Consider the following 22,053-nt stretch of genomic DNA (forward strand, 5'->3'; position numbering starts at 1 on the left):
GATTTTAAATTCCCTCCAGTCAAATGAGTCAAACACAAGGGTTGTGAAGGAAACCACACACAGAAATGCAGCTCTGAGGTGGCTGGTGGACTCCAGGTTAAGAACCGTGTAGCTGGAAGTATCTTGTAGTTCTACTGACCATGTGGGAGAGGAAGCAACCCTGAGGGGACTGTCAGTGGCTGTCACCGCTGAGTGCTTCTTTCACACTTGTTTCTCTGGTCCACTTGGCAACCCTTGCCTAACTTTCCTACCAAGGTCCTGGGCTGCTTTCTCTTTGAAGTCTTACCATTTTCCTCTCCTTCAAAATTAGGTAAGGTACTTTCCTGTCCCCCTTCCTCCATCCCCAATTGTGGTGGGTGCACAGGTCGATTACAGCACCCACAGAAACCTAACAGGATGCACCTGTTCTTTCCAAGGTACCCAGAGGCAGGGCATGCACTGCTTCTAAGCAGCCCTACGCACTTACCTCACTTGGTATTTGGCCCTGGAAATTACCTTCCAGGCTCAGTATGTGTTATATTCTAGGTCCATGAGTAGGACTGTCTTCATTGCCACATACAAAGTGGGTTTTTTAAAAATCCCCTTTTACTATTATATAATAGGGTTGTGCCTTTGAGTTCAGTCCATTGCTTGGGTGAGAGAAAGCAGCACCGCCCAAGAAGCAAGACGAGGAAGAGGAGCGTCACCTTTGGGAAGCCCCTGGTGTCCCAAATTCTCATGAGGAGTGGGCACAGCCAGGCACGGGGTGCAACCGCGACACCCCAGCGGCCATAGCCTCTTTCACTGGGAATCTGTTTAGGGGAACACCCAGGGCCCCTGTGGCTTGTTAGCTCATGGGGCTGGAGCGCGGTGAGAGGGTCTCCCCGAGGCTTCGCGGGGCCCACGGCTGTGTGAGGCCCCCGTGAGGCGGGAAGCACACGGAGGCGCCATGTCGTGCGCTCTGCGTCGGGTCTCAAGCTACTTGTCCATAGGCTGCCTACCCTTTACCTCTGTAAACTTCATCTGGAATTCATCAAGTACACTGGCAAGTTTATCATAGTCATTGATATTCTGATGTCCTGTGCTCTGCGTGGGTCTCGAGCTATGGGTGAAGGGAACAGGGCTACTAACGATGTTTCTCTCAGGGGGACTACAGAGGTGTCGCAGGCTTTCATCACACGGCACTTTCGATGAAAACTCCGTTTAAATTCAGTTCTCACAACCTAAGCTCACCTGGAAATGGCTCTCCACTTCCTTCGCCAGCAGCTGATAGAAAAGGCGGCGTTCGGCGCGGTCGGCGAGGCGATCGTGGAACACGCGCGTGGCTTCGTGAGCCCAGAGCAGAGCAGCCGACTCTTTGGAGCTGATCACGGTCTTGTCAGCTTGCAGCAGTCCTCGGAGGAGCTGTCGGGGTTTCAAAGAGCGCGTTACAGGGGCATCAGCAGGGCAGCACGCGACGCCAGGTTTCCTTTCCGCAAACGTAGACGCGATTATCCGAGGTAAGACAATGCGTGATGATCTGAATGTTGGAGAGATGGGAAAGCTCTCAGGGAACAATGGCACAGAATCGCTTGCAGCGAGGGGATCTGGGAACTCTTCCGTCCAGTCTTACAGAGGCCGTGACTGGACGGAGACCTCGAGCCCTGGCGGTGAGTGCTGGAGGTGACAGAGAGGTACTTCTCAGTGTTGATGTGCTCTAGCATTCTAAATGTGCCTTTCGGTAAAAAGCCTTATAAGCCATTTCAGAGGTTATATGAGCTAACAGGGCAAAGCTCCCACAGCAAGGGAGAAAGGTACCAAATTCAAGAATGACTTTTCCAGGCAGGTGTTCGCCCTAGCGGTTAAGATGCCCACGTCCCACACTGCATTGCCTGGGTTTGGTTCCTGCCTCGGGCTCCCAATTCCAGCTTCCTCCAACACGGACCGTGGAGGCAACAGGCTATGGATCAAGTGGTTGGGTCCCTGCCACACATACGGAAAACCTAAATTTGAGTTCCTGGCTCCTGGGTACAGCCTGGCCCAGTTGGGGCCATCGCTGGCATTTTGAGAGAACCTGGTGGATGAGATCTTTGTCTCTATGCCTGATCTCTCCCTTTCTGTATACCTCTCAAATAAACATAAAAAATTATTTTCTTTTTTATTTATTTATTTGACAGGTAGAGTTATAGACAGTGAGAGAGAGAGAAAGAAAGGTCTTCCTTCCGTTGGTTCACCCTCAAATGGCCGCCACGGCCGGCGCTGCTCCGATCCGAAGCCAGGAGCCAGGTGCTTCCTCCTGGTCTTACATGCGGGTACAGGGCCCAAGCACCTGGGCCATCCTTCACTGCCCTCCCGGGCCACAGCAGAGAGCTGGACTGGAAGAGGAGCAACCGGGACTAGAACCGGCCCCATATGGGATGCTGGTGCCGCAGGCAGAGGATTAGCCAAGTGAGCCACGATGCTGGCAAAAATTATTTTTCTTATTTTAATTTTTAAATCTCTTTATCTAGAAATGATGATGAATTCAGGACCACAGGCAAAAATCTGAAAATTTAATAAGCATGTTTATAAAATGTATATATACTTTTATTTTCTCATAGCTACAATAAAATCTCAGAAATGAAGTGAAAATCTATGTTATAGCCTTGTTACTCTTTTCTTTCCAAGATCTCAGCCAATATTTTAACAATCTTAGTGGTTTCATTATTGAATTTTCTGCATAGAATTTTTTCAATAATTCCTTTCCACTAATGGGAAAAGCTGTTAACAGTAAAACTAACCAAAATGAATTTTACCTATTTTTTCCATGTTAACACTTTGATGTTGATAGTACCATGAGTAAAGAAATAGAGAAAAAAAAGAGGAGGAAGCAGAGGAGGAGGAAGAGGGGAGGAAGAAGGTGAGGAAGAGAGAAGGAGGGAGATTTAATTTAAAAGTACATCTCAGATTCTAAAAGCTAGAGAATGAATTTTAAAACAGACCTTAAACAAGTCTCGAAGATTAAAGAGGTAGTGGCATTTTGCTGGGGTTGGTAACATGATCTTAGCCACTTGTTGGTACATTTCTATGGAACAAGATGTTATCATATGCATAGTTTCAAGAACATCCGATGTAAAGTTATTGAGGGTGTAATATATTCCCAGATGAGCCTTTAAGAAGAAATACTATAATTTAGTTCACCAAAGCTTTTACATTTAGACTATTTCTGGCTAACCTATACTAAAAAGCAGACTTGTCATGGAGGATTAATTTCGACAAATGCCAGTGGTTAAAATACATTTAAGATACAACGGTGGACAAGGAGCAAGGCATTCTGGGGGATGCAAACTGGGACGATGCCACTTGGTCCCAGGTGCACATGGCCTGTGTTCTCCGGGGATTCTGATGAGACTGGGAACTGGGAATTCTTGTATCTCCCTGCTCCCTAGCAGGTGTTACCACACGGAGTGTAAAAGGTAAACTATTACCTCAGTCTGGACTGGTATACATGTAAACTTTCTTCAAAAAACTACGCAAGATCTTGTTCGGAAAATGGCTCAACTCAACTTCTGGTGCAATTAGAAAAATAAATTTTACATAAAATGAGTAAATTCTTCAAAAACTAACTTTATGTTTTTCTTCTTTGCAGTATAATGTTTAAAAGTAAGATTTTAAAATCTATTTTTTAAAAACACATGGTAGTTGTGATGCAGGTGACTGGTAGCCCACACCTGAATAAACAAACCACTCTGTTTTAAAAGAGTGTATTCACGTATTCCAGTCTAGACTGAGGAAAAGTTTGCTTAGAATTTTCTATTGTATAAGCAAAAGAGCAAATCAATTCTGGTAAGTTAGGGTGTGCCTGTTTAACAGCTTACTGTTAAATAAGATCCATATAATGGTTAAATAAATTATATAGCATACATATAAATATATTAACATACTATTATATATCTAATATATATTATAAATACTATATATAGTATATATGTAACTACATATATAATTATATATACACACACACACATACACATACACATATATATAATAGTTTGTTAAATAAGATCCATCCCAGATATACTAGGTCAGAATCCCAGAGAATAAAGTCCTGGGATTTTCATTTTAAACATGTACAACATGTCTTATCCAAACTATGTTATGCTTTGATATAGAAAGACAAACTATAATAGGCCAGAAAATATACAGGTGAATAAAATCAATCCCCCTTAAGAGAAGTTTCTTGCTGTGATAGTGGTTTTAAGACCTTACATTTTTTCCTTATACTTTGGAATTAAATTTTATTTTTCCAATAGAAGATTTTCTAGATATGTTACCTGAAAAATACTACGCAGGGCACTTTGTGGAGGATGAGGCAATACCAATATGGAAAAATGTTTGAGGAGCCGTGGGCTAATATCATCCCCATTAACCAGAGGAACACAAGATGCAACTATAGAGAGATCTTGAATATTCTGTGGGAAGAGTAAAAAGGAAGAGTAAATAAATGCATCCACAGGAAGTGAAATATAAACTCACATCCCTGCCCCAAATGGACAAAAGATTTAAAAACATTTAAGCAAACAGATGATTACTATTTACTGCAAAACATAAATGAAGATAACCAACATCTATCTTCCTAAGTAACCCCATCTATAATACAATTTCAAGGCATGTCATTTCCAGGAAGTTTTCTAAATGTCATCAGGCTATAGCCCTTAAAAGAAAAGAAAGAACCTGAAACTACTAGAAGAATAAAACAGAGACAATGCTTCATGACATTGGTCTAGGCAAGGGGTTTTTTGGATTAGAACTCACAATCAGGCAACAAAAGCAAAAACAGACAAATAGGATCAGGTGAAAAGGCTTCTGAACAGCAAAGCAGTCAACAGAGTGAAGAGACAACTTAAGAGTTAGGAGAAAATATTTACATACTATGCACCTGACAAGTGGTTAATATCCAGAATATATAAGGAGTTCAAACATGATGATAGCAAAAAGCCAAATAATCCAATTTTAAAAATGAGTACGATATTTGAATAGATATTTCTCAAAAGAAGACAGATAAATCTCCAATGGGCATAGCAATAAATATTCCACATCACTGATCATCAGAGAAATACAAATCAGAATTACAATGAGGGGGCCAGCACTGTGGCACAGCAAGTAAAGCCACCTCCTGCAGTGCCGGCATCTCATTTGGGCACTGATTCAAGTCCCAGCTGCTCCACTTCCGATCCAGTTCTCTGCCATGGCCTGGGAAAGCAGTAGAAGTTGGCCCAAGTCCTTGGGCCCCTGCACCTACATAGGAGATTCAGAGGAAGCTCCTGGCTCCTGGCTTTGGATCGGCACAGCTCCAGCCATTGCGACCAATTGGGGAGCGAACCAGTGGGTGGAAGCCTCTTTCTCTTTGCCTCTCCTTCTCTATGTAACTCTTTCAAATAAATAAATAAATATTTAAAAATTATAATGAGATAGTAAGATATTCTCTCACCCCAGCTGGAATGGCTCTTATCAAAAACACAGGAAATAAATGCTGGCAAGGAGAGCCCTTGTACATTATTAGTGGAGACATAAACTAGTAGAGCCATTGTGGAAAACAGTATGGAGCTTACTCAAACTCAAAACAGAATCACCATCCATTCCAGCAATCCCATTCCCGGGTCTAATCCAAATGAAATGAAATCAATCTGTCAAAAAGATATCTGCTTGTCTATGTTTATTGTTATGTATTATTTAATAATATACAAGTTATAGAACAACTGAGCCATCTATCAACAAATGAATGCATAAAGAAAATGTGGGGGCCGGCGCCGCAGCTCACTAGGCTAATCCTCCGCCTTACGGCGCCGGCACACTGGGTTCTAGTCCCGGTCAGGGCGCCGGATTCTGTCCCGGTTGCCCCTCTTCCAGGCCAGCTCTCTGCTGTGGCCAGGGAGTTCAGTGGAGGATGGCCCTGGTGCTTGGGCCCTGCACCCCATGGGAGACCAGGAGAAGCACCTGGCTCCTGCCACCGGATCAGCGTGGTGCGGTGCGCCAGCTGCAGCGCACCAGCCGCGGCTGCTATTGGAGGGTGAACCAACGGCAAAAGGAAGACCTTTCTCTCTGTCTCTCTCTCTCACTGTCCACTCTGCCTGTCCAAAAAAAAAAAAAAAAAAAAGCGGGGGTTGTGTTGTATAAAATTGGAAATTATACAACGTTTCAAAAGAAGACAATTCTGCCATTAGTAACTGCATGGATGAACTTGGGGGACACTGTGCTAAGTGAACCATGCCAGGCACAGAAAGACAAATACCACATGGTCTCATTTATTTGTAGAATCTAAAAAAAACGCTGACGTCATAGGAGGGTGGAAAAGTTGGTGAGAGAGATTGAAAAGCAGTTACAAAGTTACAGGTACTAGGCATAAATTCTAGTGTTCTGTTTCACACTAGCATGACTATAGCTAACAACTATGTAGGGCATTTTTGGAATATTCTCACCACAACAAAATGGTAAATGTTTAAGGTGATGGGTATGTTCATTGCTCAGATTTCATCATTAAATATGTTGTATACATGCACTGAAACATCAATTTTAAAATTAATAATGTTTGCTTGCTTGAGACAACTTATTTTTAATTTATAGTCAAAGGCTTAATGCCCCAGTAAACAAAGAGTTTGACAGATAAAAGTAGAAAGCTTATAGTTGAGCAGGAAAATAGGCAAGGACTCTAACCGATAAGAAGATGAAAAGACGTTCAACTTCACTCATATAAATTTTAAAATAGTCGCACAATCATGAAAACTATAGCAGTATATAATTCCTTTCAATTTTTAACACTGACTTGGTAGGCCACATTTTCACTGGCTTTCCTCATATGAACTCATGGTTAATTGCGTTGAAAGTTTTGGCTGTGATGCAGTTAACAATGCTGAGAGTTGACCAACTCAGAAACTAAAGTTCAAGGATACAGTTGCAGTTTTTAATAAGACTTTAAGCTACCAAAAGTAGAATTTCTGTAAATTTTTAAAACAGAGACACAATTTTCATGGTTAATTGAGGGTCTCAGGTCAGCTTAACGTGTCCTTGCACTCAGACTGTCTCAATTTCTCAATCAACTCAATGTTGTTACATATAATTTATTGTTACATAACAATATTTAATGTGAACAAAATCTTAGTATATACTGTACCTTCCACACATTTTTTTCAGTATCATAAACTCCTCCCATATCTAATAATTGTCTGATCAACTCCAGGGGTGGCTGTGCTCCATACATATCTGCTACCGGCATATTCATGTCATCAATAAACACTATAAGCTTAAGAAGACAAAAAGCTTTAAAATATATTAAACCATGATTTTGGAATATTAATTACAGTGTAAGAATAAAGTTATATGTAATTGCTTGTCTATTTCTCTATTAGTAGACCAAATTTTACTTTGAAGATATGATTTTAGAAAATCAGTTTTTAAAATTTTTTCTGAAGGTTAAAGTATTTCATATATATGGATTTAGGAACATAGTGATACTTCCTACCCTACTCTCCCTCCTGGCCACGCTCCCACCTCCTCTCTCCTCCTTCCTTAGTCTAACTTTTACGAGGATCTACTTGAAGCTTATTTTATTTAACCCTACACTAAGTAAAGAATCCAACAAATCGAAGAAAAAAAAACTGTTCTTCAGCAGAACAGACAAGGGCTGTAAACAATCATCAAATCTCAAAATGAAAAAGAAAATAAGTCTTTAAAATAGCAGAAACTGCCCTCACTTTCTATAGGTCTAGACTGAATCATCTCTGATAACAGTTTGAAATGTATTTGATTCTGGCCAAAGTAATCTAACTGTGGCTGTTCCAAAGGAATGTGGCTGTGATGTATTTAGCACTGACTGCATGGAAAGCACTATTGCGGGAGCCTGGCTAATCATCTCATCTCATCCTGCTTTGGGAGCAAGACCGTCATCTGGAGCTGGGTTTTAAAAATTCAGTTGCAAATGCTATTGTCATGAACAACCAGCAGAAAATTCACACACATTTCCAGTTTGTAAACCTGTGTTACTTTTTTTTTAATAAAAATTTTAAAAATTTGGTTTTTAACAGATTCAATATAGTTTATAGATACAATTCCAAAATTACAAAAATGGTATTCCCTTCCTTCCTCCTTCCCACTCAGCCTCCTCTTTCTTTTCTTAGTGTTTGAGATACTGTGTTACTTTCAACCTTGGAAAATATTCATTGAAGTATACCAATTATAATATCTGTGTGCACTGGCCACTTTACGTTGTATTTCTTTTTGTAAGACACGAAACTAGTTAAAAATCACAAATAGCCAATTGATTTGAATTATGTAATGATCCAATGGGCAACTGCCAAACTCATTATTGTAATAAGACAGTTTTCCCTCTTTTCTATCACAAACTGAGCAAAATTTGCATTTTCTATGGGTGTGTTAGGTTACCCGAAGTTTACCATGGAAGGCAAAGATGCACCAAGTTTACCCAGATCTTCAATTAAAATCAAGGAAATCTGAAGCAGACCCTTAAAAGCTCTTGAAAGAGTGGGCCAGTGCTGTGGCGCAGTTGGTTAAGCCTCCGCCTGCCACACAGGCATCCCATATGGGCACCAGTTCATGTCCCCGCTGCTCCACTTCTGATCCAGCTCCCAGCTAATGGCCTGGGAAAGCAGTGGAAGATGGCCCAAATCCTGTGGTGGTGCAACCACGTGGGAGACCCAGAAGAAGCTCCTGGCTCCTGATCAGGAGACCTGGAAGAGCTCCTGGCCCCTGTACAGAAACAAAGCAGTTGGCATCTAACCCATTTTCTAGTCTTGTCTTCATTCAGATTTCAGTAACTTCCTTTGGCCTTAGTGATTCTTGATCATATAATTTATCACTTTAGAAACTGAATTATATTGATTAGAAAACTAAGGTTTGAATTATCAAGTACATCTTCTAGGATTGTTCAGGAATATATGTTACATGCATCTTTTCCTTTTTATAAAGAGCATTAATTAAAAATAAACCACAAGCAGATTACTCAACAGGCATAAGAAGTTTTACCTGGTTATTTTTTGGAGCTCCAAGAGTGTCTTTAGTTCTCAATACTAAGCTCTTAAGAATCATCTCCTTGGTTTTAGCAGCTGTTGTGCTAGTGCTAAAATTTATCGTAGAGACTATAATTCCTTTATCTTTTCTTTTCAATAAATTTTCATCCGTTTTGGATTCCGTTGTTTTAGTAGCATAATCTATGATGTCAAATATAGAAAGAAAAACAAATCTAGAACACTTTAAGAATGTTTTTGCTGGCCGGCGCCATGGCTCACTAGGCTAATCCTCCGCCTTGCGGCGCCGGCGCCGGCACACTGGGTTCTAGTCCCGGTCGGGGTGCCGGATTCAGTCCCGGTTACCCCTCTTCCAGGCCAGCTCTCTGCTATGGCCTGGGAGTGCAGTGGAGGATGGCCCAAGTCCTTGGGCCCTGCACCCCATGGGAGACCAGGAGAAGCACCTGGCTCCTGCCTTCGATCAGCGCGGTGCGCCAGCCGCAGCGCGCCAGCCGCGGCGGCCATTGGAGGGTGAACCAACGGCAAAAGGGAGACCTTTCTCTCTGTCTCTCTCTCTCTCACTGTCCACTCTGCCTGTCAAAAATTAAAAAAAAAAAAGAATGTTTTTGCTTTATTGGAAATTACATAATTTTATTATATTGTTGCCAATTTGAAGGAATTACTCTTAGAGGAGAAATCACAAACTCTGAAATGCGTTTTTAGGTTTCTTTGGTAAACAGTGTCTCTTGGCAACCCTAGCCAAATGTAACAACGTAAACACTCAGAAAATCCCCAATTCATTCATATACTTTAAAGCACAAAGAATGTTTTAAAATCTAAAAGCGATATGCTGTTGCCTGTACCAAATGCATCAAAATTAGGATGCGCTCCCCAAGTGAGGATCCTGCAGAAGTTATTTGGGATGGCGCGAAAGCAACAAAGTAAAACCCAAACCCAAACCCTTCTGGCAGAAATCCTGTGCTTCCGCCTCCCTTGCCCTTTCCATAGCCACCTCTAGGCCATCCCATCTTTTCTCCTGGAGGAGACTTGCTGCTCCCTAAACGGTATACCGAGTCAGAATATTCAGGAATGTGGCTCCTGAAATTCCTTGTTTCTGTTGTGTGACCTGTCATAGATTTTTCTACTGCACAGTGTCTAAAAGCATCAAAGAATAAAACAGTGTCTTCATGACTTCTAGACAGTCTGTGATTTCGCTGATCAGGCAGGTATCAGCTTTTCCGTGAGCAGGCACAATATTCCTCAGTCACAACCATTCCACCCTTTCAATTTGTTAGGAGGGTTTGAGAGTGTAACAGATAGTTTTCACGACTTGTAACTTAAATTGTCAACTACATTTTCATTCTGAGGTTTCCAAAAATAAAAAGTGACTTGCATCTGGTTGGGACAGAAGAGGTGAAACTGTGCCACAATACATACCTGCACTTCCAGTTGCTGTCGGAGATTCAGAAATCAAGAGGCTGATATTTTGTTTTAGGCTATGGAAAAAAAAAATGTTTTAAAGAATCAAAATTAGTTTATTGACCATAGTGACTATATTAGCAAAACCGTAATAGAAGGAACAGCATGTGGTCGATTTTACTTCTCTAAGTTTTTTTTTCCTTGCTCATACTTTTACACATAAAATTAGTGTCTCCTTTAGACTGATAAGCAAACTTAAAAAATAGGCTTACTTAAAAAAAAAAAAAAAACACCTTGGCAAAACCTAGAATGCCAGGCTCCTGCGTGTTTTCTAAGGGTGGCACACCTCCTGTTTCCCTTTATAAATTATACTGGTGGGGTTTTCCCAAGATGGTGGAATAGGGAGGGAGCTACTGCTCTAGTCTAGGGGAAGATAGTTTAAAAAAAACATGGAGAGAGTCCTATCTCAGGGAAGAGTCAGGGAGAAAATGGCAGAACAAACTTCTCACAAATTAGAGGGACACTGTGGACCTATGCGATGGGTGTGGATGCACACAGCACAGGATTGCAGAAGCCGAGAGCCTCGGCACCAGCTTTGGAGAGTGAGGTGAGACCAGACTGCAGCAGCCCAAGCCACTGGCGATAAAGCTGCAGGAAGAGTCCGGCATGAGTCTGGCTGGGAGCCCTGTGGGGGACAGTGTACCTGCCAACCTAGAGGGAAAAAAGGGGGTCATGTTTCCCTCTCCCTGACCACCCAGCACTGGCATCCTGTGACTAGCTGAGGGGGGCGGGTGCTATTTTGGACATGTGTAACAGCTGCAGTAGCTAGTGTTCCCATGGCCTGCAACCAGCCAAATAGAGACACCTGAGTCTGGCTGGGAGCTCTGACAGGGGCCTGAGTGCTCATGACTGTGGAAGCCAAGTGTGCCAGGACTGTGAAAACATGTGGCTGCAAGGGAGGGTGCAGGGTGTGGCTGGGTCTTTGGGTAGTTACTGTAGGCTACTTCTGCGCAGGGCTCCCTGATTCCATGGTGAGGATCATTGCTGCGGGATCTGTGCTCACAGCGAGGACTATATGGATCCCCTGTGTGGTTCTTGGGGCAGCGTGGACAAATACTGTACCTACTGGGGCTAGCACACAGGCATTGGTCTCCTTGGAGGAGAGGAGGTGAACATGAGACTATGCCAACAGAGCAGAACAAACCTTCCCTCTGATAAAACAAACCAAAAAAAAAAAAAAAGATTTACCATGCCCAACTTGGCTGTCCCCTTGGACACTCCCCTCACCCTGGAGCACTGAACAAGGCTTCCTGACCACACCCAACACATGCCTCAGGGTATTCACTGAAAGAGCAGGCACTCCACTAATCCACAGAGGCATAGTCCAAAGATAAAAGCCATCACAGGGAAAAAAAAATCCAACAAGTATCTCCATAAATGTCTAAAAATAAATACAGCCCTCACCCTGACTGTTGATGAGCAGCTTAATATGTATCCCTCTTAGTATTTTTTTTTGTTTGTTCTACTTAATACTTTTGGTTGAATACTGTAATCAATACACAATTTTTCTTAAGTGCTGAAACTTAACTGAAAAGTGATCGCTGTTAAATATAAGAGTGGGAATAAGAGAGGGAAGAGATGTGCAATTCAGGACATGCTCAAGCTGACTTACCTCAAACGGTAGAGTTAGAAACATACCAGGGGATTCGAATTCAATCCCATCGAGGTGGCATGTACCAATGCCATCTCACTAGTCCCAGTGATCAATTTCTGTTCACAATTGATCGTAATGATAGGACTAAGAACCAAAGGGATCACATAAACAAGAATAGTGTCTGCAAATACTAGCTGATAGAATCAAAAAGGGAGAGAATGATCCAACATGGGAAGTGAGATACACAGCAGACCCATAGAATGGCAAATGTCCTAACTGCACTCTGGCCTCAGAATCAGCCCTTAAGGCATGCGGATCCAGCTGAAATGCCCATGAGACTATTTCAGGCATGGAAAGCCAAGACACTCTGGGGGAAAAAAAAAACCTAAATGAAAGATCTCCACGAGTGAGATCCCAGTGGAAAGAATGGGTCATCAAAGAAGGAGGTACCTTTCTCTGAAGGGAGGAGAGAACTTCCACTTTGACCATGGCCTTGTCTAAATATGATCAGAGTCAGTGAACTCAGGGGGCTTCCATAGCCTTGGCAGCTCATGACAAGAGCCTAGGGTGATTACTGATGCCATAAACAAGAGTGTCAATTTGTTAAGTCAACAACAGGAGCCACTGTGCACTTACTCCTCATGTAGGATCTTTGTCCTTAGTGTGCTGTACATTGAGATTTAATGCTATAACTAGTACTCAAACAGTATTTTTCACTTTATGTTTCTGTGTGGGAGCAAACTGTTGAAATCTTTACTTAATGTACGCTAAACTGATCTTCTGTATATAAAGAGAATTGAGAATGAAAAAAAAAAATAAATACAGCAATTCAAGAAACAAGACTAAGGAAGACAACATGATGCCCCCAGAAGAACAGAACAACACTTCAATACTAGAATGTGAAGATGAGACTGAAGAAATACCAGAAACGGAATTCAAAAAATTGATCATAGGATTACTTACAAATAATCAGAAGCAAATCCATGAACTAAAGAAATTCATACATGACATGAATTTAAATTTCTTCCATCAAATTGAAATTTCAAAGATAAATCAAAATGAAATACTGGAAATGAAGAATTCAATCGAACAAATAAAAAATGTGGTGGAAAGCCTTAACAACAGACTCTATGAGGCCAAAGAAGAATATCTGAGTTAGAAGACAAATCTCTGGAAATTTTAGACCAATAAAAAAAAAAAAGAAGAAGAAATTAGAAAACTAAAAAACAGTGTTGGAGATTTATGGGATACTTCTATCAAATGACTCAACATATGGGTCCAAGGAGTTCCTGAAGGCATGGAAAGAGTTAGGAAGAAATTAGATTAGGAAAATTAAATTAGATCCTTCTTATGTATGCAAAAATCACCTCAACATGGATCAATGACTTAAATGTAAAATCTGAAATCATGAAATTGCTAGAAGAAAACATAGAGGAAACAATTCAAGACATTGGTATAGGTAATGATGTTTTAGATAAGACCCCAACATTGCAGGCAATACAAACAAAAGTAGATAAATGTGATTATATCAAACTAAGACTTTTCTGTCCAGTAAATGACACTATCAACAGAGTGAATAGACAACTGATAGAAGGAAGAAAATATTTGCAAGCTACTTATCAGATAAAGGATTAAGATCCAGATGATATAAGGAACTAAAAAATCTCAACAGCAATAACATCAGCAATCCAATCTAGTTAAGAAATGGGCAAACACCCTGAATAGGAATTTCTCAAAAGAAGAAATACAATCACCAACAAATATATGAAAACTGTTCAATATCACTAGCCATCAGGGAAATGCAAATCAAAACCACAATGAGGTATCATTTCACATCAGTGAGAATGGCCATTATAAAATGACAAAAACAAATACTGGTGAGAATGTGGAGAAAGGAGAACTGACACTGTTGCTGAGGATGTAAATTTAGTACAGCCACTTAAGAAAACAGTATAAACTCCTTAAGAAACTAGAAATAGAACTATCCACTGTTGTGTATGTATCCAAAAGACATGAAATTATTACATCAAAGAGAGATATACACTATCATGCTTATTGCAGCACTGTTCACAACAATTAAGATAATTCATCAACAATGGATAGAGAACATTTGGCATGAATACACAATGGAATGTTATTCAGTCATAAAAAGGAATGAAATCTATCATGTGCCGGGATGGACATCATGTTAAATGAACTATGTCAGATACAGAAAGACAAATACCCCCATGTTCTTTCTTACATGTGGAGGCTAAAAAACAATCTGAACCCAGAATAGTAATAGAAGCTGGGAGGGGCAAGAAGGGATAGAAGGAGATTGGATAATGGGACCAAATTGGAGTTAGAAAGAACTCCTAGTGTTACACAGCATAGTGAGGTGATCACAGCTCACAATAATTACTAAGCATTTTCTAAACAGAGGAGCTCCAAGGCTCTAATTATTAAGTAATGACAAAGGGGAAAATGTTGATCGCTCTGATTAGATCAATACACATAACACAGTATTGAAATGCTGCATTGTGTCCCATAAATGTGTACAATTATTATTATATGAAAATTTATTTAATGTTTCAAAAAGTAAATTTAAAAATGCTGGAAATCTAGATATCCCCATGCAGAAGGATGAAAGTGGATTCTTATAACACAAACAAAAATCAACATGAAATGGATTAAATGTTTAAATGTAACACCTGAAGCTATAAAACTACTAGAAGAATACACAGGGAGAGAGCTCCATGACATTTGTCCAGGTAAGGACTCTTTGGACATGATTCCAAAATACACAGGTAACAAAATCTAAAATAGACAAATGGGATTGCAGCACATTAAAAAAAAAAAAAAAACTCTGTGTGGGCTGGCTCTGTGGTGCAGTAGGTTAATCCTCCGCCTGTGGTGCTGGCATCCCATACGGGTGCTGGTTCAAGTCCCAGCTGCTCCACTTCCAATCCAGCTCTTTGCCATGGCCTGGGAAAGCAGTCAAAGATGGCCCAAGTCCTTGGGCCCCTGCATCCGCGTGGGAGACCAGAAGAAGCTCCTGGCTCCTGGCTTTAGATCGGTGCAGCTCCAGTTGTTGCGGCCATTTGGGGAGTGAACCAGTGGATAGGAGACCTCTCTTTCTCTGCCTCTCCTTCTCATTGTCTGTAACTCTACTTCTCAAATAAATAAATAAATAAAATATTTAAACAAACAAAATCTCTGCACAGCAAACGAAACAGATAGTGAAGAAAGAGACAACCTATGGAATGAGAGAAAGTAAGGAGAATATGTGTAAACCATACATCTGATAGGGGTTCACATTCAAACAAGGAACTCAAATAACTCAAGGGCAAGAAAAGAAATAACCCAATCAAAAATGGGCAAAGTTGAGGCCGGCACTGTGGCACAGCTGGTTAAGCGGCCACTTGTGATGCTGGCATTGTGGTTTGTGTCCGAGCTGTCCCACTTTCGATTCAGCTCCCTGTAATGGTCTGAGGAAAGCAGATGAAGATGACTCAAATGTTTGGGCTTCTGCCACCAACGTGGAAACCTGGGTGAAGCTCCTGGCTCTTGCCTGGCCTACCACTAGCTGTTGAGACCATCTGGGGAGTGAAGCCCAGACGGAAGATCTCTTTGTCCATTTCTCTCTCTTGTAACTCTTTCAAAATAAATTTTTTTTTAAAATGGGCAAAGCACTTACATAGACATTTCTCAAAAGAAGGTATAGAAGTAATCAACGAGTTTGTGAAAAATGGTCAGCATCTCCAATTAGGGAGACACAAATTAAGCCACAATGAGATATCACTTTACACCTGTTAGAATGGCTGTTATCAAAAAGACAAGAGATAACAAGTGTTGGCAAGAATGTAGGGTAATGCTATTGAGGGGAATGCTAATACAGCCATCACAAAAAAACATTACAGAGGTTTCTGAAGAAACTAAACATGGAACCATATGATCCAGCAATTCCAGGTCTGAGTATCAATGCAAAAGAATTGAAATCTGCACGTCAGACACTGAACTCCCACATTCACTGCAGTACTAGGTGCAACAGCCAAGTCACGGAATCCACCTAAGGATTATCGACTAGTGAAAGGACAAAGAAAATATGCTATATACAACATATAATGGAATACTACTCAACCTTAGGAAGAAAATGTTATTTTTGACACCACTAACGAACCTGGAAGACACTATTCTAACTGAAATTAGCCAGACATGAAAAGAGAAATGCTACGTACCATGACTTATATATGGAATCTAAAAAAGCCAAACTCAAAGACACAGGGAATAGGGCAATGGTTGCCAGGGGCTGAAAGAACAGTGGGAGGGAATGGGTAGACATGGGTAAAAGGATACAACATTTCAGTTAGCAGAGAGTAAATATGATTTTCACATCTACTACAGTTTGGTGACTATAGCTGATAGAATATAATATTTCAAAGTTGCTAGAATAATTATAAACATTTTTACAAGAGGATAAGCATGTGAGGTGATAAATATGTTAAATAGCTGATATAATAACACAATACATATATATCACATTATAGCCCATTTATGCATACAATTATTATTCATCTACTAAAGATTAAAAATGAAATAAAAATAAAGGAGGGGTTATGGGGAAAAGTTTATCTTATCTCATCTAGTAAATAAGTCCACCCTTTTACATAACAGATTTGCTTTTCTTTTTAAGCAAAAAGGCATGAATATGGTAAAGAAAACATTTTTCACCAGAACAAAGTTTAAAGTTTAATACATATACACGAACCTTGCTTTTTTTATTTCACTATGTAATAGGACATTTCCTAAAATGGACCCATATTTTACGTAAAATGCTCCTGGGCTCTCCAGCTTCTCAAGCATTTGGTTAATGGTAACAGTTTTCCCAACACCAGAGGCTCCTGAGAGAGGGGGAGGGGGACACATTAGGTTAGATTTATATGCAAGAAAGTGACATATGTTCACATGTTACGATGAACCAATAACATTTCCCTTCATCTGAAGATTGCATGGAACAGAGGTTTTTGCTTTTCCATTTTTTTTAAAGGTAGTTAAATCAAGGAGTTAATATGAAAACCTCTCAAATTGTCTAAATTACTTGTACCTCTTACAAAATAGATTAGGAGCTGACCATTATTTTTATGTAATGTTCACTAAAGCCTGTCACCAACCTTCTTTGCTTTTAGAGTGACAGAAAGACTACACATAATGAATGGAGTTACTTGAAAATTTTTGCCAACATGATCTAAAGAAAAATTCGATAAATTCCTTATGAAGCAGAATGAAGACCTGTGACTTTATAATTCTTTACATATTAAAGTAAAAATGAAAATTTTCTTAGACCAAATTAGAGGCAACATGTGGTTATCTGAGAGTCACACATTCCCTGAATTCTTTGCACACGGAACTGAGAAAGCAGAACTGTTGCCTGTGGTGATACTCGGCACAGAGAACTGGAAAACGTGACCAGTGGGCTGGGGTAAGTGTCAAGAGTGAGCAGGAGCTAAACTGAATCACTCTTTCAGGAATGGAAAAAGATTTAAAAAATCTTAACACTGTGTTGAGGGGCCGGCGCTGTGGCGCAGCAGGTTAAAGCCCTGGCCTGAAGCGCCGGCATCCCATATGGACGCCAGTTCTAGTCCCAGCTGCTCCTCTTCTGATTCAGCTCTCAGCTACGGCCTGGGAAAGCAGTAGAAGATGGCCCAAGTGCTTTGGCCCCTGCATGGGCATGGGAGACCCAGAAGAAGCTCCTGGCTCCTGACTTTGGATCGGCGCAGCTCCGGCCATTGCAGCCATCTGGGGAGTGAACCAGCGGATGGAAGACCTCTCTCTCTGTCTGTACCTCTCTTTGCAACTCTGTCTTTCAAATAAATAAAGTGTTGAGGAATCATGTGTGTAAATTTAATTAAACCAATCAATGCTACTGTGAGTGGTCCTCCAAGGATCTCAACCCTATCCACTGGCTATTAGGCCCAACCTGCATAATCCCTTGGATCTCCTGGCATTTTTCATGAGGGTAATGAAAGGCGGAGGAAGATTTATAATGTGCTATATTGGCATCCACACACTATTGTTGAGAAGCTAAATTGTTCTAGTCACCGAAACTCTTCAGGGCAGAGTTTTTTCCCACTAATAAAGTAAAATGATCAGACTACATAGCCTCTGGACCCCCTGACTCTGAAACTCTCCTTTAGTACCTGTGAGAAGGACGGGGTAGGAATTCTTCAGAAGCAGGCTCATGAGGAAGGAAAGGCACGTGGTGTCTCTGGTGGCCGTGTAGCGGATGCTGTCCCCCTCTTCTGCCATCTTCAAGAAGTCTTCACTCGACCCATGCAGATCAGTTAGCAACGAAGTTCCTGTCAACATTTTTTAAAGTTTTAAATAACCAAGAAAGAAATATTACTCTAATCGTTCGGGCACTCAGTCCTTCCTACAGCAATCTGCACGCCACAGAGCAATTTAAACGTCAGCAAATCAGCAAAGCGGCCACACGTGCTTGGAATCTGCCATTCTCAGACACTGTGTTAGCAGCTCCAGCCTTTCTCACTGCTTGAACTGTGTAAAATTCACATTTTAAAAAGTAAAAACCAGTTGAGTACAGATAATTTGACATGAAACACACACACTCACAAAACCAAACTAAACACACACATTCACGAAACCAAACTCCAAAAAAACAAACCCCAAAGCTCCCTGGATCTAAAGCTTTCTAAGAATACTATCCAAATTCTTCATTCCATTACACAGCCAAAACTCCTCAAAGAGGTAGATAAAACATGGTCTTCCTGATCTTTTATTCATTCTTTTCTTCCTTTATAAAAAAATTTATTTGAAAAGGAGACAGACACTGGGTCACTCCCCAGTGTCTGCAATGACCCGGGCTAGGCTGCAGAAGCTGGGAGGTGGGAATTCAATCCAGGTCCCCCATGAAATAAAGTTTGATACCTTTGGCTAAGCATGAAGATATAGACTCTCAATACCTACAGAAATGATAAATCATATGCCAGTTTATGTTGATTAACAATCCTACTTATAGGCAATTATTTCATATATGTGTGAAATATTACTCTGCATATGTGCAATTACTTGAGTCATCATCTGCTGCCTCCCAGGGTTTGCATCTGCATGAGATTTGGGAGCCTGAGCTGGGACTAGAATCCAAGCACTGTTGTTAAGGTAGCTCGGGAGACATTAGCCTATCTGTGTGAGGGGGGCTGAAGAAAATGGGAATTTTTAAAAAGATTTGCTTATTAGAAAGGCAGAGTTAGGCTGGCACTGTGACTCACTAGGCTAATCCTCCGCCTGCAGCGCTGGCACTCCGGGTTCTAGTCCTGGTTGGGGCACCGGTTCTGTCCTGGTTTCTCTTCTTCCTGTCCAGCTCTCTGCTGTGGCCCAGGAGGGCAGTGGAGGATGACCCAAGTGCTTGGGCCCTGCACCCCATGGGAGACCAGGAGCAAGTACCTGGCTCCTGGCTTCGGATCGGCGCAGCGCGCCAGCTGTAGCAGCCATTTGGGGGGTGAACCAACAGAAGGAAGACCTTTCTCTCTATCTCTCTCACCATCTAACTCTGCCTGTCAAAAAAAAAAAAAAAAAAAAAAAGCCAGAGTTAGAGAGGCAGAGACTGAGACAGATCTTTCATGTGCTGATTCACTCCCCCAAATGGCTGCAATGGCTAGGACTGGGCCAGACAGAAGTCAAGAGCCAGGAGGTTCATGTGGGTCTTCCATGTGAGTGGCAGGGACCCAACTGGGATATCCTCTGCTGCTTTCCTAGAACATTACATTGAGCTGAACCAGAAATGGAGCAGCTGGGACTCAAACTGCCACTTTATCAGCTTTATCAACTACGCCACAGCACTGGCCCCAGAAAATGGGAATTTTTAATGAAAGTGGAAATTTTGGTGTCGTAGAATGAGGAAAAATGTAGACACAAGCCTGACCAGCAATTACATATCTAAAATATTGCTCTTGTTCAATAACCTTGATACACAGGTTTTAGCCCTCTACATGGGTGTGGGGGGGCTGCTCAGGGGACACTTCTTCTCCTCCCACCTCCCACCTCCCACCTCCCACCTCCACATCCAGGGTGCTACTAGCTCTGACAGCACTGTGTGGATAAGGTCCTGGGAGGATTTTCTGGATATCCACATCCAGAAAGTCCTCCACCCAGTAATCTCCCAAAAGAAGGAGGAGGTGAGGACAAACAGCACAGGGGGAGGTGAAATGGCAGAGATGGGGTATGTGGGACCCAATATTCATACCCATGAAAATTCCAGTCCAAATGCAGACTAGGCTCTGGTTTTTTTTCCAGGATGGCCTCTTGGTCAAGGGTATTCTCTTCATTATACTTGGCTAGCACTGGAGATGGCCTTCTGGCAGAGGGGTTAAGCTGCCGCCTGCAGCACAAGCATCCTGTATGTGCACTGGTTTGAGTCCCCGCTGATCCACTTTTGATCCAGCTCCCTGCTGATGTGCCTGGGAAAGCAGTACAAGATGGTCCAAGTGCTTGAGCCCCTGCACTCATGTGGGAGACCTGGAAGAAGCTGCTGGGTCCTGGCTTCGGCTTGGCCCAGCTGGTTATTGTGGCAATGTGGGGAATGAAGCAGCCAAGGGAAAATCTCCTTCTCTCTCCCTCTCTGCCTTTCAAATAAAATCAATAAATCTTTGAAAAACAAGTGGCTAGCATGCTTACTGTTGCTCTCTGCCTCAAGTGTGAATTCTTTCTCGTTCAAACACCTGCAAGTAGCTGTCTCCAGTAACATGGGCATCTTAACGAGCGTCTTATTGTTTTTAAGATTTATTTATTGGAAAGGCAGATTTACAGAGAGAAAGGGAGAGAGACAGATCTTCCACCTACTGGTTCACTCCCCAAATGACCTCAAGGTCTAGGGCATGGACAGGCCAAAGCCAGGAGTCTCCCACATGGGTGCAGGGGCCCAAGCACTTGGGCCAATCCTTGGCTGCTTTCCCAGGTACATCAGCAGGGAGCTGGATCAGAAGTGGAGCAGCCAGGACTGGAACCAGTACTCACATGGGATGCTAGCATCACAGGTGGCGACTTAACCTGCTGCACCACAACACTGGCCCCTAACTAGCATCTTAACAAACAGGTAGAATGCCTGTCCCCACTCTTTTTTAAATAAAAATTAATCAAACATTAATTCATTCATTTGGTACACAATTCAAAAGTAAATCATGGTATGCAGAAATGCATAGCTTATATAATACACACACATCATTTTGCATATATATATGAAATAATTCATTGTTAGTAGGATCTTAGATTAGTATGAAATAAGGAACCACTTGCCATATCTCTTTACACCCCCATAAAACAAACAGGGCTTGTACATTAGACCATGGCTTGGTTGATATGTCTGAATAAATGACTTAATCAATGCCTAGTGAGCATCAAAACACATGTCTCTATAATAAAAGGATTATTCTTTTTCTACAGATTTATTTTACTTATTTGAAAGGCAGAGTTACAGAGAAAGAGAGAGAAGCTGAGGGAGAAGGTGGGGGGAGAGATAGGGAGAGATAGAGACAGAGAGATATGTAGAGAGAGACAGATATGTTGGGGGGGGAGAGAATGAGAATCTTTCATCCACTGGCTCATTCCTTAAATGGCCTCTACAGCTGGAGCTGGGTCAGAACAAAGCCAGGAGCTTCTTCCGGGTCTCTACATCGATGCAGGGGCCCCAGTTCTTGGGCCATTCTCCAATGCCTTGCCAGGCACATTAGCAGGGAGCTGGATCAGAAGTGGAACGGCTGATACTCCAACCAGAGCCCATACGGGATGCAAGTGCTGCAGGCAGTGGCTTAACCTGATATGCCGCAATGCTGGCCTCAGGATTATTCTTTTAAATAAAGAATGTTGTGTGACAAAAACTCTACCCAATCATAAAAAGTGGTTGTGAAGCATATCTAAGAGGCTCAGTCTACTATATTATGGTTTACATTGAGGAAAAAAAGTGATATGTGACATTGAAGTTCTCTTCTGAGGTTTGGGATTGAAAGTTCAGGAGGGGCCGGCGCCGTGGCT

The 22,053-nt window shown here is 41.7% G+C and overlaps 1 protein-coding gene across 1 annotated transcript in view; it reads right to left on the reverse strand.

The window, feature by feature from the left end:
* The window catches only part of DNAH14 (dynein axonemal heavy chain 14), a 321,439-nt gene that overhangs the window by 113,495 nt on the left and 185,891 nt on the right, over nucleotides 1-22,053 (reverse strand). The window contains exons 45-52 of the mRNA XM_089311474.1: nucleotides 18,207-18,365; nucleotides 16,778-16,910; nucleotides 10,395-10,453; nucleotides 8,977-9,161; nucleotides 7,109-7,237; nucleotides 4,272-4,409; nucleotides 2,940-3,107; nucleotides 1,213-1,383 (exon numbers count right to left, since the gene is read on the reverse strand). Of these exons, the coding sequence (XP_089167600.1) occupies nucleotides 1,213-1,383; nucleotides 2,940-3,107; nucleotides 4,272-4,409; nucleotides 7,109-7,237; nucleotides 8,977-9,161; nucleotides 10,395-10,453; nucleotides 16,778-16,910; nucleotides 18,207-18,365 (1,142 nt within the window). The remainder of the gene's footprint in view (nucleotides 1-1,212; nucleotides 1,384-2,939; nucleotides 3,108-4,271; nucleotides 4,410-7,108; nucleotides 7,238-8,976; nucleotides 9,162-10,394; nucleotides 10,454-16,777; nucleotides 16,911-18,206; nucleotides 18,366-22,053) is intronic.

Source organism: Oryctolagus cuniculus, chromosome 13 (assembly GCF_051225735.1).
Source record: "Oryctolagus cuniculus isolate XC-2025 breed Fujian yellow rabbit chromosome 13, ASM5122573v1, whole genome shotgun sequence".
Classification (NCBI taxonomy): domain Eukaryota; kingdom Metazoa; phylum Chordata; class Mammalia; order Lagomorpha; family Leporidae; genus Oryctolagus; species Oryctolagus cuniculus.